The following is a 20,304-nucleotide window of genomic DNA, read 5'->3' on the forward strand; positions in this document are numbered from 1 at the left end:
ATTAATATTCATGGAAAACTGCACTTTTGACCCCAATATCCAGCTGTACTAGAATGACGCAGAACTGGCAATCTAGTTTTGAGCCTGGGCTTTAACAGACTGTTTTCCCACTTTTTCTCTTATGCCTCTGCCATTGTCATGAGGATAACATGCCTCAGCTAGCCTGCTGGTCCAATGAGGAAGAGAAACATGGAGCAAATCCTAGATCAGCCAACCTCTGACTGACTTGCAGACATGAAAAATAAATGCTTATTGTCACATGCTACTGAAGACTGTATTGATTAGCTATGCTATGTTTATGATCAATGAAAGGCTTTCCTCTCCCTCACTGACAGGTGTTTCTTTCATCCCCCTAGAGATCTTTTTGCCTCTAAGTATGATGAAGTCCTATTGTGAGCCTAGACTCATGTGTCCTTCTCCCACGTTGCTTATATTCTCTGATCCGAGTCTCAATACCAATGAGCCAGGACTTAGATTATCAATTGAAATTACTACTGGCAAAGACTTTCTCACTCAGATGGTTCTGTCTCCTCTCTTAGAGAAGTAAAACCCCAGCAAATATAACTGTATGGTATTTTTTTTTTTTTGTAAAATGAGCTACTGGAACCATAGTACATGGTAATCTTGTTACCACACTGGGCAGGTTTTCCATAATATCCTCAAGTAGAATATCCTCTACTTTTTGCAAAGTTTGTAACTGAGAGAAAGTCAGGTTGCAGTCACTGTTTTATGACCAGTGTGAGGTTTAGTAAATACATATAGGTTAAATGAATAACAGAGATTAATGGCAAATGGATATCAAGGACTATGACCCTGATGATTATCATAGATCCTGAAGAAATAATAAACAAATAAGAGGGGGGAAATGCATAATTACAGTCCAATCCAGTAAATTATTTATTTATTTATTTAAATTTTAGTAACAACGAGGTCTCCCTATGTTGCCCAGGCTGGTCTCAAACTCCTGTGTTCACATAATCCTCCTCCCTTGGCCTCCCAAGGTGCTGAGATTACAGGTGTGAGCCACGTGTGCCCAGCCTATTTACTATTTGTATAACAAAAGAAGTAATAATCACATTAACTTGTGTTTCATTTGATCAGGACAATAATTCTACTTGTGTATACTTTTCAAATCTGTTGCTTATGTAGCATATTTTTCAGGACAGAGTAAAAAAAAATTTAGAAGTAACATTCCTTGCAACATACCTGATCCAGTTTAGCTCTCCTTAGCTTCTGCAGCGTTCTATCTGAGGTTAAAACTTTTGAACTGCTGTGAGCTTCAAAATACTCTTCCACTAAGTCACTCTGAAAGTGAACAGAGTAGTCAGTCCTTAGTAGCTTCAGATATCTGTCTTATATCAAAATTAGACAGTAATATTAATGTAAAATAGGACATGTGAAATTCTTTACTTGGTAGTCTTTTTAAAGCAACAGTACCAGTTAAGGCCAAGCATATTTAATTTCAATAATAAAACTGAGTAATTACTAGGATCATATAAGTTAAAGAAATGACTAGATGAAGTAGTAGTCTGTTCCTAAAAATGATTCCTAAGTTACAATATATAATTTCCATTTAGACTAAAAAAAGAGAGATGATTTTACATATCAAGATCTTTCTTTCTCCTCAAGTAAATCTTTTTTTTTTCCTTTCTTTATTGAGGAAGGGTCTCACTCTGTCACCCAGGCTGGAGTGTAGCGGTGCAAATACGGCTCACTGTACCCCCAACCTCCTGGGCACAAGGGATCCTCCCACCTCAGCCTTCCAAGTACATGGGAAGGCAGGCATGCACCACTACACCTGACTAATTTAAAAAAATTTTTTTTTTTTGCAGAGACAGGGTCTTACGTTATCCAGGCTGGTTTCAAACTCCTGGCCTCAAGCAATCCTCCCACCTTGCTCTCCCCAAGTGCTGGGAAACAGGCATGATGCCTGGCCTCAAATAGTCTTAGCAAATTCTTTAATATTAGTATAGCTGAAGTACTGTGAAAATGAGGAGGAAATCGACTGCAAGGTAATAAAAGAAAAAAACCACAAACAAACCAAAAAACTTGCCTACTATTCCAGTCAAGTGGAATTTTCTTCTCACACTATTTGTTCTTCTTATTTTGGGCAGGACTAAACTCTAGGGTGGTAAGGAAGGGACAGAAAGCTATTTAAGCAGTAGGCTCCTCAATTGCTCTGAACCTTTAGATGCAGCACCAGGATAATTAGCCTTTTCTAAAACCAGGGTGCCTGCAGTATTCTTCCAAATGACTCAGCATGGGTCCCTAGCCACATCATTCATTACACTGACTTAAATACATCAACAATGGTACAAAAACAAGATACACTGAGAACTCATGACTCCAACTGTCCAATCAATATTTACTTAAAAGTTCAGTTTTTTCTGTTATTTTTCATTCTAATCCTATAGCATATTTTAAAAATTATTTATTTATTTATTTTTGAGACAGAGTTTCACTCTTGTTGCCCAGGCTAGAGTGCAATGGGATGATCTCGGCTCACTGCAACCTCCGCCTCCTGGGTTCCAGCAATTCTCCTGCCTCAGCCTCCCAGGTAGCTGGGATTACAGGCACACACCACCACACCTGGCTAATTTTTGTGTTTTTAGTAGAGACGGGGTTTCACCATGTTGGCCAGGCTGGTCTCGAACTCCTGACCTCAGGTGATCCACCCGCCTTGGCCTCCCAAAGTGCTGGGATTACAGGCATGAGCCACCGTGCCTGGCCTAAAAAGTTCATTTTTATACAACAGAATTGAGATGTCACTTTTAAGATGTACTATTTAGCATATACTATGGTATTAATTCATGAATATGTAGACAGACCAGAACAGAAAGTCAAGAAGTAGAAACTGATATATGTGGGAATTTATGTGGAAGGCTGAGAAAATATAGAAAAGTGAAGAAAAAATATTGTTTTGAGAGATGTGGATCTCTTAGGGTAGCCTATCTTTGAGATATTACACAATTTTTCTTTAAGGTTAAAGTCTCTCTCTTCACTTACTGTTTTATCTCTTTTCATTCTCTTAGAAGGTGTTTCTTTGCAAACAGGAGCTGAAACTACTCTATTCTGAGCTGGAATCTTTTGGCTGAATATGACTGCATTAGTGTCCTCTTCATGTTCCTGTGCAACCCCTTCATCATCCTCTGAGTTGGAAGCAGAATATTCGCTTTCACTGTCAGAATGAGACCTTGGAACTGTGGGGGGAAAAATAGCAATTTGGACAATTTCATGGTTTGACAAGAGAGGCATTGTGGGGTAAAGGAAAGAGTGGGGGCTCTGAAGTAAGAGTCTGAATTCTGGTTTTGTCATACCTGCTCATGATTTCACCAGAGCTAATTAATAAATTCTCTCAGTACTGGTTTACTTATCAAATTAACAGTACATAATTTTAATAAACCATTAGGAAGATTACACTGAAATGTATATAAAGCCACTAATAATGCCTGACACTCAGGAACTGTGATAGAAATTGTTAATCATACCTAACACCGTTCTCCTTCCCTCTTCCTTGCTAACAGAGCTCTAATTTTACAAAATATGGCAATGTGCCCCATCCTAGGGGATGATTCATGGTAACTGCATTTTTCTTCTTCTAGGTACCTGCTTTCCCAGCCTCTGCTCCAACTATGGTTGACTATGTGACCCCTGGACCAATGAATTGAGGGAAAATAGCTGGCAGTTCTGAGAAAGATTTTCATCAATTATGTAAGAAAAACCCCTATTTATACCCATCGTTTAAAGCTATGAAAGCCATTTTGCAACATGAAGTATCAAACCTAAAGATGAAAAATGCTGGTGGCAGAGTAAAAAGATAGGAACAATCTGGGTCCTTAATGACACTGTTGAGTCACATCAACCATGGAACTTGCATCTCCATATTTGTTTTGATGTGAGATACCTAAATGTCTATGGCTTAAACTACTATTATAGAATTTTCTGTTGCTGCCTATTGACAATGTCATTCTAACTAATATGGCACTCAATAAATGGTACTTATGATTATAATTATTACTAATACATACACATACACCATCCCAGAGTTGATTCAAGAATCATCTTTTTAGACAAACCACAACCTCACCTGTACAACTCCCCAGAAATAATATAGCTAGTTTTACACTTATGAAATAAGAATAAAGCCAGTTTCACAATCAACAGGCATAAAACTGTTTTTAAAAGCTAACTTCCAAAATATGAGTGAAAAAACTTTATACTGCAGAGGATTATCCCAAGTCAGAATGTAACAAACGTAAATATTAAAAAAAAAAAAAAAAAAAGGCTTAATTTTGTAAGCACCTATAGCTTAGCAGATTCAAATGTGCATTGACTGCTGCTCATGGTATATGCACAGCTTAGAAGTGGTGGCAGGTAGCAGAAAGTGTCTCTACCTTCTTTACATGTATGCTTCCTCCATGTAGGTATATATGTTTTGTGGTGATTAAGAAGGAAGAGGGAAGTTCACCTTCTCTCTAAAAAACAACCCATCTTTGGGATAAGGAGAAAACACAAGACATGGGATATAGTTGACATGAAATAACAATCACAACTATACAGACCTTTTACTGCTTTAATATACCAAATCATTTAGCATTACCAATTTTATGGTGATTAAAAATACAGTTTTAACAATTCTATGAAATCCGTACCTTGAAAAGAAAGGGCTATGAAGTTATAAAGCCCTGATGTTAGGCTGAATTTAACAATGTTGGCTAATACTACTCTTGTCAAGGATCAGCATTATGAAAGGTATTGACATTTTCCTGATATATAAATAAAGGTCCAGTCATTTGCCCCAAAGTTAAATATTCAAAAATCTGAAACGATTTTTAATTTCCTAGAAGGCAGGAGCCATGTCTGTTCACTTGATTTTGTTTAGCCTTCAGTACAACTATGAATATTTAATATTATTTCATTATAAAATTTCCAAATAAATCAATAGAATAATTTCCAAACTGTCTCAAAACTGTCTTAAAAGGCATGTTATTTCTTTGGAAAGACCTTTTAGCTGACTTCAATATACACTGACTACAATGTGAAAGACATGGTGCTAAGCGTTGCAGCTAAAAGCCAAAGATTCAAAACACCAAGCAGTCTAAGTCTAGAACCTATATACTTAACTACCATTGCCTGTTGTTTAGATGTTGCTTTTTATAAAAATGTCACGTAAAAAGAAATACGTACCTATTAATCTTTTTCTTAGACTACGAGGTGCTGTTGACAGAAATTCACTTTTGTCATTGTTCTGTTTAAAAACAGGAAAAGCATTAAATAACAACATAGAAGTTAATGACTGATCTGAGTGAAAGAGGCTAGAAAAGAAAAATATTTTGCTTTCAATAGACTGCATTAGAGCTAGATGAGCTTACTTCCTAGAACTAGAAGATAATGACAAATGAATTATTTGGAACAAAACAAGGGTATAACAAAAGAAACAAATTCCAAAGGATTACTAGAGTGATTCTAGAAATTGAATTCTATATTATTTGTAATGTATATACTTCTATTATGTACAGAAAAAATATGAGTATATCAGCCTTTTGAACTACTTTCACCTATCAGATTAGTAGAACATATACACACACACACACACACACACACACACACACACACACACACTTTTTTCTGAGACAGAGTCTTGCTGCATCACCCAAGCTGGAGTGTAGAGGCGTGATTTCGGCTCACTCCACCTCACTGCAACCTCTGCCTCCCGGGTTCAAACCATTCTCCTGCCTCAGACTCCCAAGTAGCTGTGATTATAGGCATGTGCCACCACGCCCAACTAATTTTCGTATTTTTAGCAGAGACAGGGTTTCACCATATTGGCCAGGCTGGTCTCAAAACTCCTGAACTCAAGTGAACTGCCCACATTAGCCTCCCAAAGTACTGGGATTATAGGCATGAGCCACCGTGCCCAGCCCAATAGAGTATCTTTTTAAAAGATAGTATTATGTAGCAATCGTAAGTATGAAAGGGAATGGGCACTCCTATGTATATGGCAATGGGCCTTTTAATGTGCTAGAAATTTACTGGTGTTAAAGTATTACATTCTTTAAGGAGAGAAATAGAGATTTACACTTTCTTACTTTCTGTAAGAAATTTAAAAATTGTAATTTTTAATTTAACAGAAATAAAAAAATTTCTGTTACAATTAAAAAATTGTAACTTTTTATAGAAGTACAAAGAATTTTTTTATAGAATACTACCATAAGTTGTTAGCACATTAAAATATCCACTGTTATATACATGTAAATTTCTAACAGTATTGATAAAAAAGTTAAGGTACCCTGTGATTTTATCAACATGAAAATATGACAAAAAAAATTTAAGTTTATTGTCTTGTGATAGATTGTTGGTGTCATTTAAATCTGATTTGGGATATTAAGAATAGTACTCTAGGCCAGGCGCAGTGGCTCATCCCAGCACTTTGGGAGGCAGTGGCGGGCAGATCACCTGAGGTCGGGAGTTCGAGACCAGCCCGATCAACATGGAGAAATCCCGTCTCTACTAAAAATACAAAATTAGCCGGGCATGCTGGTGCATACCTGTAATCCCAGCTACTTGGGAAGCTGAGGCAGGACAGCTGCTTGAACCTGGGAGGTGGAGGTTGTGTTGAGCCGAGGTCATGCCATTGGACTCCAACCTGGGCAACAGAGTAAAACTCTGCCTCAGGGAAAAAAAAAAAAAAAAAAAAGAATAGTAATCTAATAACTGAGCTAATCCCTTACCGATGGAATTACAGTATGTCTCAAACTTTTTTGATCAAGATCCTCAAAAATTTTTACATTTTGTCATCTTGACCCAGTACATGTATATATATAAACCAAAAAAATTATAAAACAGAAATTTAAAATTCTGTTCTACTTCATTTGTTAAAAATGCAGTTTATGTCTTACTAAACTGATTTCATGATTGAGTATTGAGATAACTTATATAATATATACACAGCTTAAGTCTGAGAATTCACAACACCAGTGTCAAAATAACCATTGCAGAAAATTCCTGCTCAAAAAGACAAGACTAATAAATAATTTCCCTACTTGCTATAGAAAATTTCTGCAAACTAATCTCTCTTGACGGTTTGCTCATTTGGGCAAACTGTTCTCCTATCAGGACAACAGATTACTCCCAGGGCAAACAGCTTATCTTATCAACAGTTTAGTTATCAAGATACACTTTAAGACACGATCTTCACTGTGTCTACCAATCCTAAAATATCATGTCCCCAATTCTGCCCAATACCAATCAGTTTACCATCTTGAAAAACCTGCCTTAAGCCACTTAAGCCCAGGATCCCCAAGCCCTATACATATTTTCTCTTGAACTTGCTTTTCTAAGACAGTACACTAAGATTCTGTCACAACGATGTTGTCTCTTATTGTAATAGGTAGCTTTGTTTCATCAACAGGTTTTTCTGGTCTTTTGGGAGAGTTGACAATATCTACTAATGGGTTATAATCTATAACTTGAGAAAGAATAATCTAAATTCTTGATTGGATTATGGCAATGAGCTTTTTTTCCTTTTATAGTGATATAACACACAAGACATAATATAGGAAAAAAGCATTATTAAAGACAATTGAAATTCTGGCATGTCTAATCCCATACACAGACTTGTCTAAATAGGACATTCCTGCACAGGCCATAAGCATGGCCTTAGATGACGCATAAGAATCACTTGAACCTGGGAGGTGGAGGTTTCAGTGAGCTGAGATCGCCACCACTGTACTCCAGCCTGTACTCTATACTGACTGTGGAGGCAAAAGTGACTCCATCTTGGATGCTAATCCATCATGTTAACTTCTGATTAGCCCCAGACTCATGAATGCCTCCTGATTCCTACTTTATTTACTGTCTTCTGTGAAAGAGCATGTCAACCTTGATATTATTACACAAATTACTGGCTACAATGCATATAGCATTCTTGCCGTCTTGACAATTAAAGAGGGTTGCCTTTAATTATCTTGCTGGAACATGTATACCCTTTCCTTATGCTATGTAAGCCATGGCTCTGGGGAGTAACAGTGAAGAGAGCTACCCTGTCTTGTGGCTGCCCAAGACCATGCTCCTGTCTCTAATAAAATACCCTTTACCGACAAACTAAACTTGTCTGCCTTCTCCTTTGGTTTCTTGGCTCCTTTGGCATTTGGGGGATGCTTTGCATATATGGCCCTTTCATGGAACACTCAACACTCGAAAAGGCATAATGAGAAAATTACACCACAAAAACACAAAGGAGGCCAGGCGTGGTGGATCACTTGAGGTCAGGAGTTCAAGACCAGCCTGGCCAACATGGTGAAGCCTTGCCTCTACTAAAAAATACAAAAATTAGCTGGGTGTGGTGGTTCGCACTTGTAATCCCAGCTACTCAGAAGCCTGACGCATAAGAATCACTTGAACCCGGGAGGTGGAGGTTTCAGTGAGCCGAGATTGCCACCACTGTACTCCGGCCTAGGTGACAGAGTAGGACTCCGTCTCAAAAACAAACAAACAAACAAAGAAAAAAACCCACAAAGGAGGAGATAAAAATTGTCAATTCCTTTTAATTACTCTGGAATGGATTTGCCTAAGCCAGCCTAAGTTTTCAAATGTAAATTATAAAAGGATAGAATAATGGATCTAATGCATCTTGGGATCAAACTGCACAACACTGCCCCCTTCCCCCTGCAAATGAAATAGAACATGACATATAAAAGCAAAACCCCCAAAATTTTCAAGCCCGCTACACACAGCAGAAAAAGCACAACAGTTGGGTCTGGGAGGCCTGGCTTCATTTTCTAGCTGTTCTCCTTCCAGTCAACTGAACTCACACAAGTCACTTCACCTCTCTGAACCTCCAATTCTCCATCTATAAGTTAGATATTTAACTGCCAAATATCTGTAAATTACAAAGCACTATATAAATTAGGAGATCAATTTTTTCATTGAATTTCTGATAATTTTTCATCGAATTTCTGACGATTTTTCATCATGTCTTACTTTGTAACACTAAGGCTTTTGCTTTTTAGTCAATCACTTACCTTCGGCTGAACCTTGTCTGAAGCAGAATGGCCTAAAGAATGAAACAAAAAGCCATGACTTACTACGGACACTTTACTTTTCATTGTGGTCTAGTTTCATCAAAAGTAGTTTCCAGGCATGGTGGCTCACACCTGTAATCCCAGCACTTTGGGAGGCAAGGCAGGAAGATTGCTTGAGGCCAGGAGTTCAAAACCAGCCTGGGCAACATAGCGTGATCCTGTGTCTATTCAAAAAATTAAAAATTTAAAAAAAAAAAAAAAAAAGCAAAGCTGCAGCTTCTACATAGAAGCCACCACATTATTACTGAATTATAAATTAATTCCCTCTCCACCGGAGGATTATCACTATTCATTTCATGATCACTCATATTATTAACAGCTACTTCCCGCATTTCTGTAGCATTCTAACAAGAAAAATGGAGCCCTTTTAAATTTTGATTATTGAAAGGTACAACTGTCCAGGAGCAGTGGCTCACGCCTATAATCCCAGCACTTTGGGAGGCCAAGGCAGGAGGATCGCTTGAGGTCAGGAGTTAGAAAACAGCCTGACCTGCAGGGTGAAACCTTATTTCTACTAAAAATACAAAAATTAGCTGGGTGTGGTGGCAGGTGCCTGTAATCCCAGCTACTCGGGAGTATGAGGCAGGAGAATTGCTTGAACCCGGAAGGCAGAGGCTGCAATGAGCCAAGATCACACCAGTGCACTCCAGCCAAGGTGACAGAGTGAGACTCCTTCTCAAAAAAAAAAAAAGTACAATAGAGCCAGACACAATGGTGCTTATAGGCCCTGTTACACGAGAGGCTGAGGCTAGAGGATCACTTGAGCCCAGGAGTTCAAGGCTTTAATAGTGTGCTTTAATTGTGCCCGTGAATAGCCAATGCACTTCAGCCTGGGCAACATAGCGAGATGCCATCTCTAAAATATGAAAAAATAGAAATATCGGCAAGTGACATTGGTGTTCAAAAACCAAAAGAAAAATATAAATAAAGAGAAACACAATGTATACTTTTTAATCTAGTTAGAAGGGATCATTCAAAAATAGCCGCTCCACAATTACTGTAAGACTTCCAAACTCCAAACGCCTTATTTCATATAGTATTTCCCAAAGTCAAATCTTCTATAAAGAATTGGCTAACTCAAGCAAATGACAACAGGATTTAAAGACTATTTCTGGTTAGCCCTGTCAATTTGCACAACTTCAGTTAGCACAGATATTTTTCCCTCTTATTGACTGCTAAACATGAGTATACTAAGTTACATGAGTTGAAATATTAATTGCATTTTGTTGAATGAATTTTTAGAATAGAAAAGAAGAAAATATATAAAAATGCACAAACAAGGGAAAAAGTAACATGCTCTATCTTGAAGCAACTATGAAAACTCTTTTCAAAGAACTAATGTAATGTCTTACCCTTGCTACTTTGAGGAACGTTTATCATAATCTCAGGATCATTCTTCAAACTGAATGAAACACTTTTTTTTGGTGTTTTTGCTAGTTCTGAAGCTGTAAACAAAGAAATATATAAAAACCTTTTAAAGGACAACAGTAGATAAAGAGGGAAATAAACTTATTTCGCTTACAAAAGTTCTTTAAAAACCTTTGCTACTTTTATCAGAAAAATAATCCTGTCCATATTAGGAGTAGTACTAATTTCACCTTTATTAGCTGTCTTCCCAGCATCTTCAAATTTTCCTTCATATTACCCACAGATTTCTTAAAAAAAAAAAAAAATACAAATAACTTTGACCTTGCTGCTTTCTCTAATTACCATACTCTCCTCTCCATCAACCACTTATGTTCCTTTCACTTCTTACCATATATAGTTGAGGCACATCTTTGATGGGGGGTGAGAAAGAATGGCCAGAAAGTGAGATCTAAACTCAAGGGAAAACTGTGCAGAGTTAAAATTATACTTTAAAATCTTTTAAATCTTCCATAAAGTGTGGAACAGTTTATTTTGTGCCAAAAATTCTATAATACGTATAAATAATGCATAAAACAGAGTGTTGAACAGATGGCCATTTCTTCAACTAAGAATAAATGAAATAGTGGTCTTTTGTTTAGGGGCCATTTTATTTTTACTTTAACAATTTTCTTTCCCTCATTTTTTTTTTTTTCTAAAGACCAAAGACCAAATCGCTTGTAATAGGGGCCATTTAAAATAAAAAAATATAATCGTTATCTTTAATGATGCTCTCACACTCACACCATGAGAGGCATGTGGAAAATGAACCCAAATAAAGAAATAGATTTACATTTTCCAAGTTAACTCTCACACTGGGACACTGTTCACTGAGAAAAAGGGCACATACCAAATTAACTGCTTTTTTTCTTTTTTCTCTAAATGGAGAAGGTGTAGTTAAATTTGTACAAGTGAAAGCCATTTTACTGGCTCCTAAACCTTTCTAACCTGCCCCCATTTTTATCCTCCAATCTTGAAACTGACCCAAGATACTCATAACAATCTCTACAAATGAATTGGCTGCTTCTTTTTTCTTAATCTCTTTGGCATTCTATATGATTCACTAGGTTTTGTTGTTGTTGTTGTTTTGCTTTTGTTTTTTTTTTTTAAATCTCCCTTGGTATTATTCCTCCATTTGAGTCTTATGACATTATCCTGGTTCCCAAGCTACCGGTGGTGGTTAGTCCATCTCTTCTTCACTGTCCTCAGCCTCCTCAACATTCTAGGCATACTTAAGGCTCAGTCCTTGCTCTTCTCTTTATGTCATTTTTGGATTAAAGGCTGATTCACAGGATAGGGAAAAAACTTCATATGAAAAGAAGCAACAAAAGCAACTTAGCTGAGATCATTCTGGTTTTATACTGAAACATAAAAATGCTCCACCTGATTTTAAATAACTATAAAACTACAAAGGAGTCAGGGAGAAAAGAAGAAAAAGAAAGAATTGAAGAGGAATAAGAACAAGATAGTCTTTTTTTTTTTTTTTTTTTTGAGATAGAGTCTTGCTCTGTTGCCCAGGCTGGAGTACAGTGGTGCGATCTCAGCTCACTGCAACCTCTGCCTCCCAGATTCAAGCAATTCTCCAGCCTCAGCCTCCCAAGTAGCTGGGATTACAGGTGTGCACCACCATGCCCAGCTAATTTCTTGTATTTTTAGTAGAGACAGGTTTTCACCATGCTGGCCAGGCTAGTCGCAAACTCCTGACCTCATGATCCGCCTGCCTTGGCCTCACAAAGTGCTGGGATAACAGGTGTGAGCCACAATGCCCGGCCAAGATAGTCATTTTTGTGAGTACACAGAGATAGGCAGACATTCCAACACCTCTTGGATGACTCAACATGTCTAATAAGCACCAGGCACAATGCCTAGTACAACTACCTGTCACCCAGGAGTGCAGTGGTGTGATCATGGCTCACTGCAGCCTTGACCTCCTGGGCCCAAGCCATCCTCCCACCTCAAACTCCCAAATAGCTGGGACCACAGGGGTGCACCACCATGCCTATCTAATTTTTAAATTTTTGTAGAGACAGGGTCTTCCTATGTTGCTCAGGCTGGTCTCAAACTCCTGGCCTCAAGTGCTCCTCCCACCTCGGCCTCTCAAAGTGTTAAGATTACAAGCATGAGTCATCACGCCCAGTGGTGAACCACTATTTAACACATAACTTTTTGTTTAGTTATGACTGTGAATGGCAAAAAGTTACAGTGTTTCTTTACGTCAGGGGTCAGCAAGCTATAAGTCTATGGGCCAAACCCAGACTTTCCACTTGTTTTAAGTACAGTTTTATTGGAACATAGCCACACCATCCATATGTATTGTTTGTGGCTGCTTTTCAGCTACAACAGCCAAGTTCAGTAGTCACAACAGAGACTGTCTAGCTCACAGAGCTGAAAATATTTACTGTCTGGCCCTTTACAGAAAAAGCTGGCTGACTTTTGCTCTGTATTAATCATCTGCATGCACACTTTCAATGCGTGTGTACAGTTTTTATCATTCTTTTCTTGCTCCTGTGTCATATTTGTTTTCGATGATATTAAATGAAATGTAATGGCATGGCTGTTGACTCTATTAATACAAAATTAGGCCTGGACATGGTGGCTCAAGCCTATAATCCCAGCACTTTAGAAGATGGAGGTGGGTGGATCACTTGAGTCTAGGAGTTCGAGACCAGACTGGGCAACATGAAGAAACCCTGTCTCTACAAAAGAACAGAAAAATTAGCCAGGTGTGGTGGCGTGTGACTTTAGTCCAAGCTACTTGGGAAGCTGAGGTAGGAAGATCGCTTGAGCCCAGGACATGGAAGTTGCAGCGAGCCAAGATTACACCACACATTCCAGCCTGGGCAATACAGAGAGACCCTTAAAAAAAAATGATGTTACTTGTGGGCTTGTAAAAAAAAAAATAGGGCATAAATTTTGTATCTTTATATTCATTATTCTAATAATTCATCTATATTGTCTTTTACACAATAAACTGGTCTCTAATGATAGCTTTAGATCAGTCTGTTATCTGGTCCTATCTAACCAATCCATTTTCTTCTTTTTTTAAAAAAGATACTTATTTTCTTTTACCTCATTTATATTTATCTGCTCATCTGTTGATGAACATATAGGTTGATTCCATATCCTGGGTATTGTGAAATAATACTGCAATGAACACGGGCGTGCAGATCTCTTCAACATACTGATTTCATACCCTTTGTGTATATATCCAGTAGTGGGATTGCTGGATCTCAAACTATTTTTAATTTTCCCATTTACTTCTCCAGCCTGATTGAACTCCTCACTTTCTTCTCTACCTGGTAATTCTACTTTTGCTCTTTTGTTTACATTTATTTTCTTACCCTAGATACATTCTCTGTATTTTACAAAGCCTTCCTATCTAACCTATAGTCTATTTCTAGCCCTATATCTTGGTTAGCCCAATTATATGAAAATCTTTTTCTTTTTTTAAATTTTTTTTTATAGAGATAAGGTCTCACTATGTTGCGCAGGCTAGTCTCAAACTCCTGGGCTTAAGTGATCCTCTTGCCTTGTCCTCTCAAAGTGTTGTGATTATAGGCGTGAGCCACTATACCTGGTCAAAATAATCATTTATACTCAGAATAACATGATTTTCTGGCAGATCATGTTATTTATTAAATATTAAGGCATTCTATTTTACTGATATATTTAGATGTAAACACAATTAGCAACAATACTTAATGAGTCAATGAAATTCATTAAAGAGCATCGTAACTAAACATGGGTTGTAACTAAACAAAGATTTTAGAAGTCTGATCAGTCTGTCAAACTGTGTTCCTGAAATTTCATGGTCATAATAATAAAAACTAAATATCTATAAAACTATCTTCTCATGACTTTAAAATGTGTATTTGTTTCAGATGTGATGACAGAAATGCAGAGAATGAAGACAATATTCCAGTTTTATGCAGCGCTTACAAATACAACACATTATCATCTTTAAGTTATGAGCGTGCTGATTCTCCAAATGGAGAACTACTACTTGATTACTCCTGTGAGTTCTATTTCACTTCACAATAATAATTCTCCTCTTTCTCCAGTGGTATTTTTTTGTCCTGCACCATTGTTCTAGGGTTTCATTTTGGTCTTGGTGTCTATTTTATCTTTCTTCTAATAATTACATCAGCATTTCTCCGGTTTCTCAGTGCTCCTATACAGGATTCAGTCATTTTTATAGATTTAAACAACCTTCATGTTCTGGGTTCAAGTGATTCTCCTGCCTCAGCCTCCCAGGTAGCCAGAATTACAGGTGCGCACCACCACATCCAGCTCATTTTTGTATTTTTAGTAGAGATGAGTTTCACCATGTGGGCCAGGCTGGTTTTGAACTCCCGATCTCAAGTGATCCACCTACCTCGGCCTCCCAAAGTGCTGGGATTATAGGAGTGAGCCACTGCGCCCAACCAAAAAAACTTAATTTCTTGATATAGATAAATATATACTAAGAAACACATCAATTAATGTAAATTATTGTATGTACCATGTTATGTTCAAAATCAGTAATGTATTTAATGTTACAACTTTTAGAAAAACTAAACTGATTTTGTCAATTGATTAACTTATATTCAGAAATACAGGTTTTATAATTACTTCTCATATATTCCTCATCAGTGTCAACATTTAACATATTTCATTTTTACTTGACCCTGAATGTTTACATGTGTCATTGGCTACAGTGATTGAATAAAAACAAACCACTGAAGAAATATCCATAGGTGTTTTATACTTATACATTGTAAGCCCTCTTTTTCAACTATTAGATTTACCAGGTGGATAATAATTATTCTCTTGTTCCTGACTTTTTGGTATTTCCAAACCTTATATTTATATACCTTTATAATTTTCAAAGTACTTTCACATATATTACTTTCCTTCCTTACTGCTTTCAAAAATGATGACCCCCTCATACCACAAGATCGAAATACAGTGCCATCTGATTCTTTTGTTTGTTTTTGTTTTTTTGAGACAGGGTTTCACTCTGTCACCCAGGCTGGAGTGTAGTGGTGTGATCGTGGCTCACCGTAACCTTGAACCCCTAGGCTCAAGCGATCCTCCTGCTTCAGCCTCCCAAGAAGCTGGGATTACAGGAATGCACCACCATGCCTGGCTAATTTTTTAATTTTCTGTAGAGACAGGGTTTCGCTATGTTGCCCAGGCTGGTATTGAACTACTGACCTCAAGCTATCCTCCTGGCTTGGCCACCCAAAGTGCTGGGATTACAGGTGTGAGCTACCATGCCTGGCCTGAATTTTAAAAAATAATTGACAGTTTAATTTTAAGGTTATATGTAATTTATTACAGCTTAGTTCTCTGAAAATCAGCAATTGAAGTGTAATTGGTATAGGTGGTAACTCAAGTAAGAAAAATGTTAGAAGACTATTCCTAATAATTTTATGTAAGCATTTTCCTGTAATATAAACAACATTTTTCCATATACAGGGTAAAGCTCTGTGGGTTTTTTTTGGTTTTTTTTTTTTGAGATGGAGTCTTGCTCTGTCACCCAGGCTGGCGTGCAGTGGCACAATCTCGGCTCACTGCAAGCTCTGCCTCCCAGGTTCAAGTGATTCTCCTGCCTCAGCTGCCTGGATAGCTGGGACTATAGGCACGCACCACCATGTAGAGATGGGGTTTTACCATGTTGGCCAGGCTGGTCTCAAACTCTTGACCTCAAGGGATCTGCCTGCTTCCTGCCTCAGCCTCCCAAAGTGCTGGGATTGTCCAGCAAAACTCTTATTTAATCATTAATTCAGAATAGCTCTATGTGACTCTCACTTGTTACTTCAAAATAGTTTGTGAAGAGACTAAGCTATGGCTGGGCACAGTGGCTCATGCTTGTAATCCTAGCACTTTGGGAGGTTGAGGCGGGTGGATCACTTGAGGTTGGGAGTTTGACACCAACCTGGTCAACATGGTGAAACCCCTTCTCTACTAAAAATACAAAAAACTTGGGATTGGGTGCCAAGATGGCCAAATAGGAACAGCTCCAGCCTTCAGCTCCCAGTGTGAGTGACACTGAAGACAGGTGATTTCTGCATTTTCAACTGAGGTACCAGGTTCATCTCACTGGGGCGTGTTGAACAGTCAGTACAGGACAGTGGGTGCAGCCCAATGAGTGAGAGCAGAAGCAGGGCGAGACATCGCCTCACCCGGGAAGCACAAAGGGGAAGGGAATTCCTTTCCCTAGCCAAGGGAAACTGTGACACACAACACCTGGAAAATCGGGTCACTCCCACCCTAATATTGCGCTTTACCAAGGGTCTTAGCAAATGGCACACCAGGAGATTGTATCCTGCGCCTGGCTCTGAGGGTCGCACGCCCAGAGAGCCTCCCTTATTGCTAGCGCAGCAGTCTGAGATCTAACTGCAAGGTGGCAGCGAGGCTGGGGGAGGGGTGCCCGCCATTGCTGAGGCTTGAGTAGGTAAACAAAGGGGCCTGGAAGCTCCAACTGGGTGGAGCCCACCACAGCTCAAGGAGGCCTTCCTGCCTCTGTAGACTCCACCTCTGGGTTCAGGGCATAGCTAAACAAAAAGCAGCAGAAACCTCTGCAGATGTAAATGTCCCTGTCTGACAGCTTTGAAGAGAGTAGTGATTCTCCCTGCGTGGAGTTTGAGATCTAAGAACGGACAGACTGCCTGCTCAAGTGGGTCCCTGACCCCCAAGTAGCCTAACTGTGAGACACCCCCAACTAGGGGCAGACTGACACCTAACACCTCACACGGCTGGGTATACCTCTGAGACGAAGCATCCAGAGGAACAATCAGACAGCAACACTTGCTGTTCAGCAATATTCACTCTTCTGCAGCCTCCGCTGCTGATACCCAGGCAAAGAGGGTCTGAAGTGGACCTCAAGCAAACTCCAACAGACCTGCAGCTGAGGGTCCTGACTGTTAGAGGGAAAACTGACAGACAGAAAGGACATCCACACCAAAACCCCATCTGTACATCACCATCATCAAAGACCAAAGGTAGATAAAACCACAAAGATGGGGAAAAAGCAGTGCAGAAAAGCTGAAAATTCAAAAAATCAGAGCGCCTATCCCCCTCCAAAGGAACACAGCTACTTGCCAGCAACGGAACAAAGCTGGACGGAGAATGACTTTGACAAGTTGAGAGATGAAGGCTTCAGACGATCAAACTTCTCAGAGCTAAATGAGGAACTATGAACCCAGCACAAAGAAACTAAAAACCTTGAAAAAAGATTTGACAAATGGATAACTAGAATAACCAATGCAGAGAAGTCCACAAACGACCTGATAGAGATGAAAACCATGACACGAGAACTATGTGACAAATGCACAAGCTTCAGTAATTGACTCGATCAACTGGAAGAAAGGGTATCAGTGATTGAAGATCAAATGAATGAAATGAAGTGAGAAGAGAAGTTTAGAGAAAAAAGAATAAAAAGAAATGAACAAAGCCTCCAAGAAATATGGGATTATGTGAAAAGACCAAAAGCATTAGGAGATATACCTAATGTAAATAACGAGTTAATGGGTGCAGCACACCAACATGGCACATGTATACATATGTAACAAACCTGTACGTTGTGCACATGTACCCTAGAACGTAAACTATAATAAAAAAAAAATACAAAAAAGTTAGCCAGGTGTGGTGGCACACACCTGTAGTCTCAGCTACTTAGAAGGCTGAGGCAGGAGAATCACGTGAACCTGGGAGGTGGAGGTTGCAGTGAGCCGAGATTGCACCACTGCACTCCAGCTTGGGCAACAGAGTGAGACTCCACCTTTGAAAAAAAAAAAAAAAGAAAGAAAAAGAAACTAAGCTACATATTTTGGAGAGGACTAAAGAAAAACAGACTGTGCTCATACTACAAGAAGCTTATAATCTAGCTGAAAACAGAAGACATCTGAGCATGTAAAAAACCAAATGAACTTAATTGTGCTTAATATAACATCCTTCTTTTAGGGAATGTCTCATTATTCCCTAAACCATAGGGAATCTGTCTTCATTCCTATAGGAAATACAGTAGTATGATAATCATGGGGAATGTGGTTAAATCTACCTTAGGAAAGATGAATAATAGTTACAGAAATCAGAAAAGCAACATACCTAATTTAGCCATCTTTTCAGAGTGTTTTCTATTCTGAAAAGAATAAACTTTATTTCCACCACCTGTAGCAGAGCCATTTTTCAACGATTCTGAAAGAAAAAATGCAACATACATTTAGGAAAAAAGAACAAAATTAACAGAAAAAAAAATTTTAACAAAAAACTAAAGATCTGTACCCCTCACAGCCTTGCATAAAGGTTTAACTATATTTATATATAAAATATTTAGAAATACATTGTAAAGAAAACAGGCTATGGAACTGTTTTTATAGGTTTTAACATGCTATTCAAAGATACACAGACATCTATGTAAAAATACAAAAACATGGCAAAACCCCAGATTAGAGGGATATGCATTCAATTCATAACAACAGTTGCCCCTGGGGAGGGAGGACTAAAAGGACTTTATTGGTTATATTTATTTTCTGAAGCAAAGATGAAAAGTACAATTGTTGAGGTTGAGATTTAAACAGCTGTTTTATGGTAGAAGCTTTCTTGGCCGGGCCCGGTGGCTCACACCTATAATCCCAGCACTTTGGGAGGCTGAGCCAGGTGACCATGAGGTCAGGAGATCGAGAGCATCCTGGCTAACACGGTGAAACCCCGTCTCTACTAAAAATACAAAAAAATCAGCTGGGCATGGGGGCACACGCCTGCAGTCCCAGCTACTCAGGAGGCTGAGGCAGGAGAACTCCTTGAACCCAGGAGGCGGAGGTTGCGGTGAGCAGAGATTGTGCCACTGCACTCTAGCCTGGGCGATAAAGTGAGACTCCAACTCAAAAAAAAAAACAAAAAAAAAACAGCTTTCTTAACAGATGCTGACTTAACTGACATTCTTCAGTCTCCTCTTTAAATATCAACTGCTACCTACAACAGTGAACATTCATTTCTAGTATCCTACTCCCTAACACAGCAATTTCCAACATGTGGCCTGAGGGTTGCTAGGATCCCTGAGGTCAAAATTACTTCTTAATAATACTAAGACATTAATTACCTTTTGATTCTCAATCAAGAGTGTACAGTGAGGTATGCCAGAGACAACATGACGTGATAACAAGTTATCATATTGACTAATGGAATGTGTGAAGCAGGTAAGAAAATCCAGTTGCCTTCAGTGAAGCCAGAAATTAAAAATATAAAACAATGCCCTCCTCATTACGTTTTTGAAACCATTGTTTTTCATTTAAATATGTGATGTATTGTCAATACTTAATGAATTTATTAGAAAATAGTGTCAAACTTTCCAAAATGTGTGCTCATCCTCCTTATTGCTTAAGCTTTCCTAGTGATCTGTATTCCTACTGACACTTGGTTTTATCCAAATTCCTTAATCTTTGTCAAACAATGGGTATAAACTGAATCTCATGAAGAGAGGTGTCTTAATTTGTGTTTCCTTAATCATTACTGACATAGAACATTTTTTTACAGGTATCTTCTCAGAAAAAAAACCTTCTTTACACTGTGGCTTGTCTTTACACTCTTTTTATGGTGTCATTTGAAGGAAAGTGCTGGTTTCTTATAAAATAGACTTTACACTAGTCTTTTTACTGTCACCATAGTTTTGCATTTTCCAGAATGTCATATAGTTGGAATCATACAGTATGTAGCCTTTTCAGATTGGCTTCTTTCACTTAGTAACATACTTTTAAGGTCCTTTCATGTCTTGTTCATAGCTTGATAGCTTTTTCATTTAAGTGCTGAATACTCCATACTCAGGATGTGCCAG

At 38.4% G+C, this 20,304-nt stretch overlaps 2 protein-coding genes across 21 annotated transcripts in view; one reads left to right on the plus strand and one right to left on the minus strand.

Moving 5' to 3' along the window:
• NIF3L1 (NGG1 interacting factor 3 like 1) overlaps window positions 1–20,304 on the plus strand; it is a 105,353-nt gene that overhangs the window by 68,885 nt on the left and 16,164 nt on the right. For 9 of the 18 annotated variants that reach the window (XR_012421360.1, XR_012421356.1, XR_012421358.1 and 6 more), the window contains 2 exons: window positions 3,603–3,711; window positions 14,369–14,553. Coding sequence is in view for 9 of the 18 variants with exons in the window: in XM_074009702.1 (XP_073865803.1) it covers window positions 3,603–3,668 (66 nt within the window). In the remaining 9 variants the exon portion in view is untranslated. Of the gene's footprint in view, window positions 1–3,602; window positions 4,012–14,368; window positions 14,554–20,304 lie in introns of those variants that run through there. The other 9 variants (XR_012421355.1, XM_074009715.1, XM_074009718.1 and 6 more) reach the window with 2 other exon arrangements.
• ORC2 (origin recognition complex subunit 2) overlaps window positions 1–20,304 on the minus strand; it is a 60,103-nt gene that overhangs the window by 21,139 nt on the left and 18,660 nt on the right. For all 3 annotated transcript variants that reach the window (XM_005573888.4, XM_045368357.3, XM_005573889.4), the window contains 6 exons: window positions 18,579–18,668; window positions 10,436–10,528; window positions 9,024–9,055; window positions 5,188–5,248; window positions 3,007–3,200; window positions 1,207–1,305 (listed from right to left, as the gene is read on the minus strand). In XM_005573888.4, the coding sequence (XP_005573945.1) occupies window positions 1,207–1,305; window positions 3,007–3,200; window positions 5,188–5,248; window positions 9,024–9,055; window positions 10,436–10,528; window positions 18,579–18,668 (569 nt within the window). The remainder of the gene's footprint in view (window positions 1–1,206; window positions 1,306–3,006; window positions 3,201–5,187; window positions 5,249–9,023; window positions 9,056–10,435; window positions 10,529–18,578; window positions 18,669–20,304) is intronic.

Source organism: Macaca fascicularis, chromosome 12 (genome assembly GCF_037993035.2).
Source record: "Macaca fascicularis isolate 582-1 chromosome 12, T2T-MFA8v1.1".
NCBI classification, from domain to species: domain Eukaryota; kingdom Metazoa; phylum Chordata; class Mammalia; order Primates; family Cercopithecidae; genus Macaca; species Macaca fascicularis.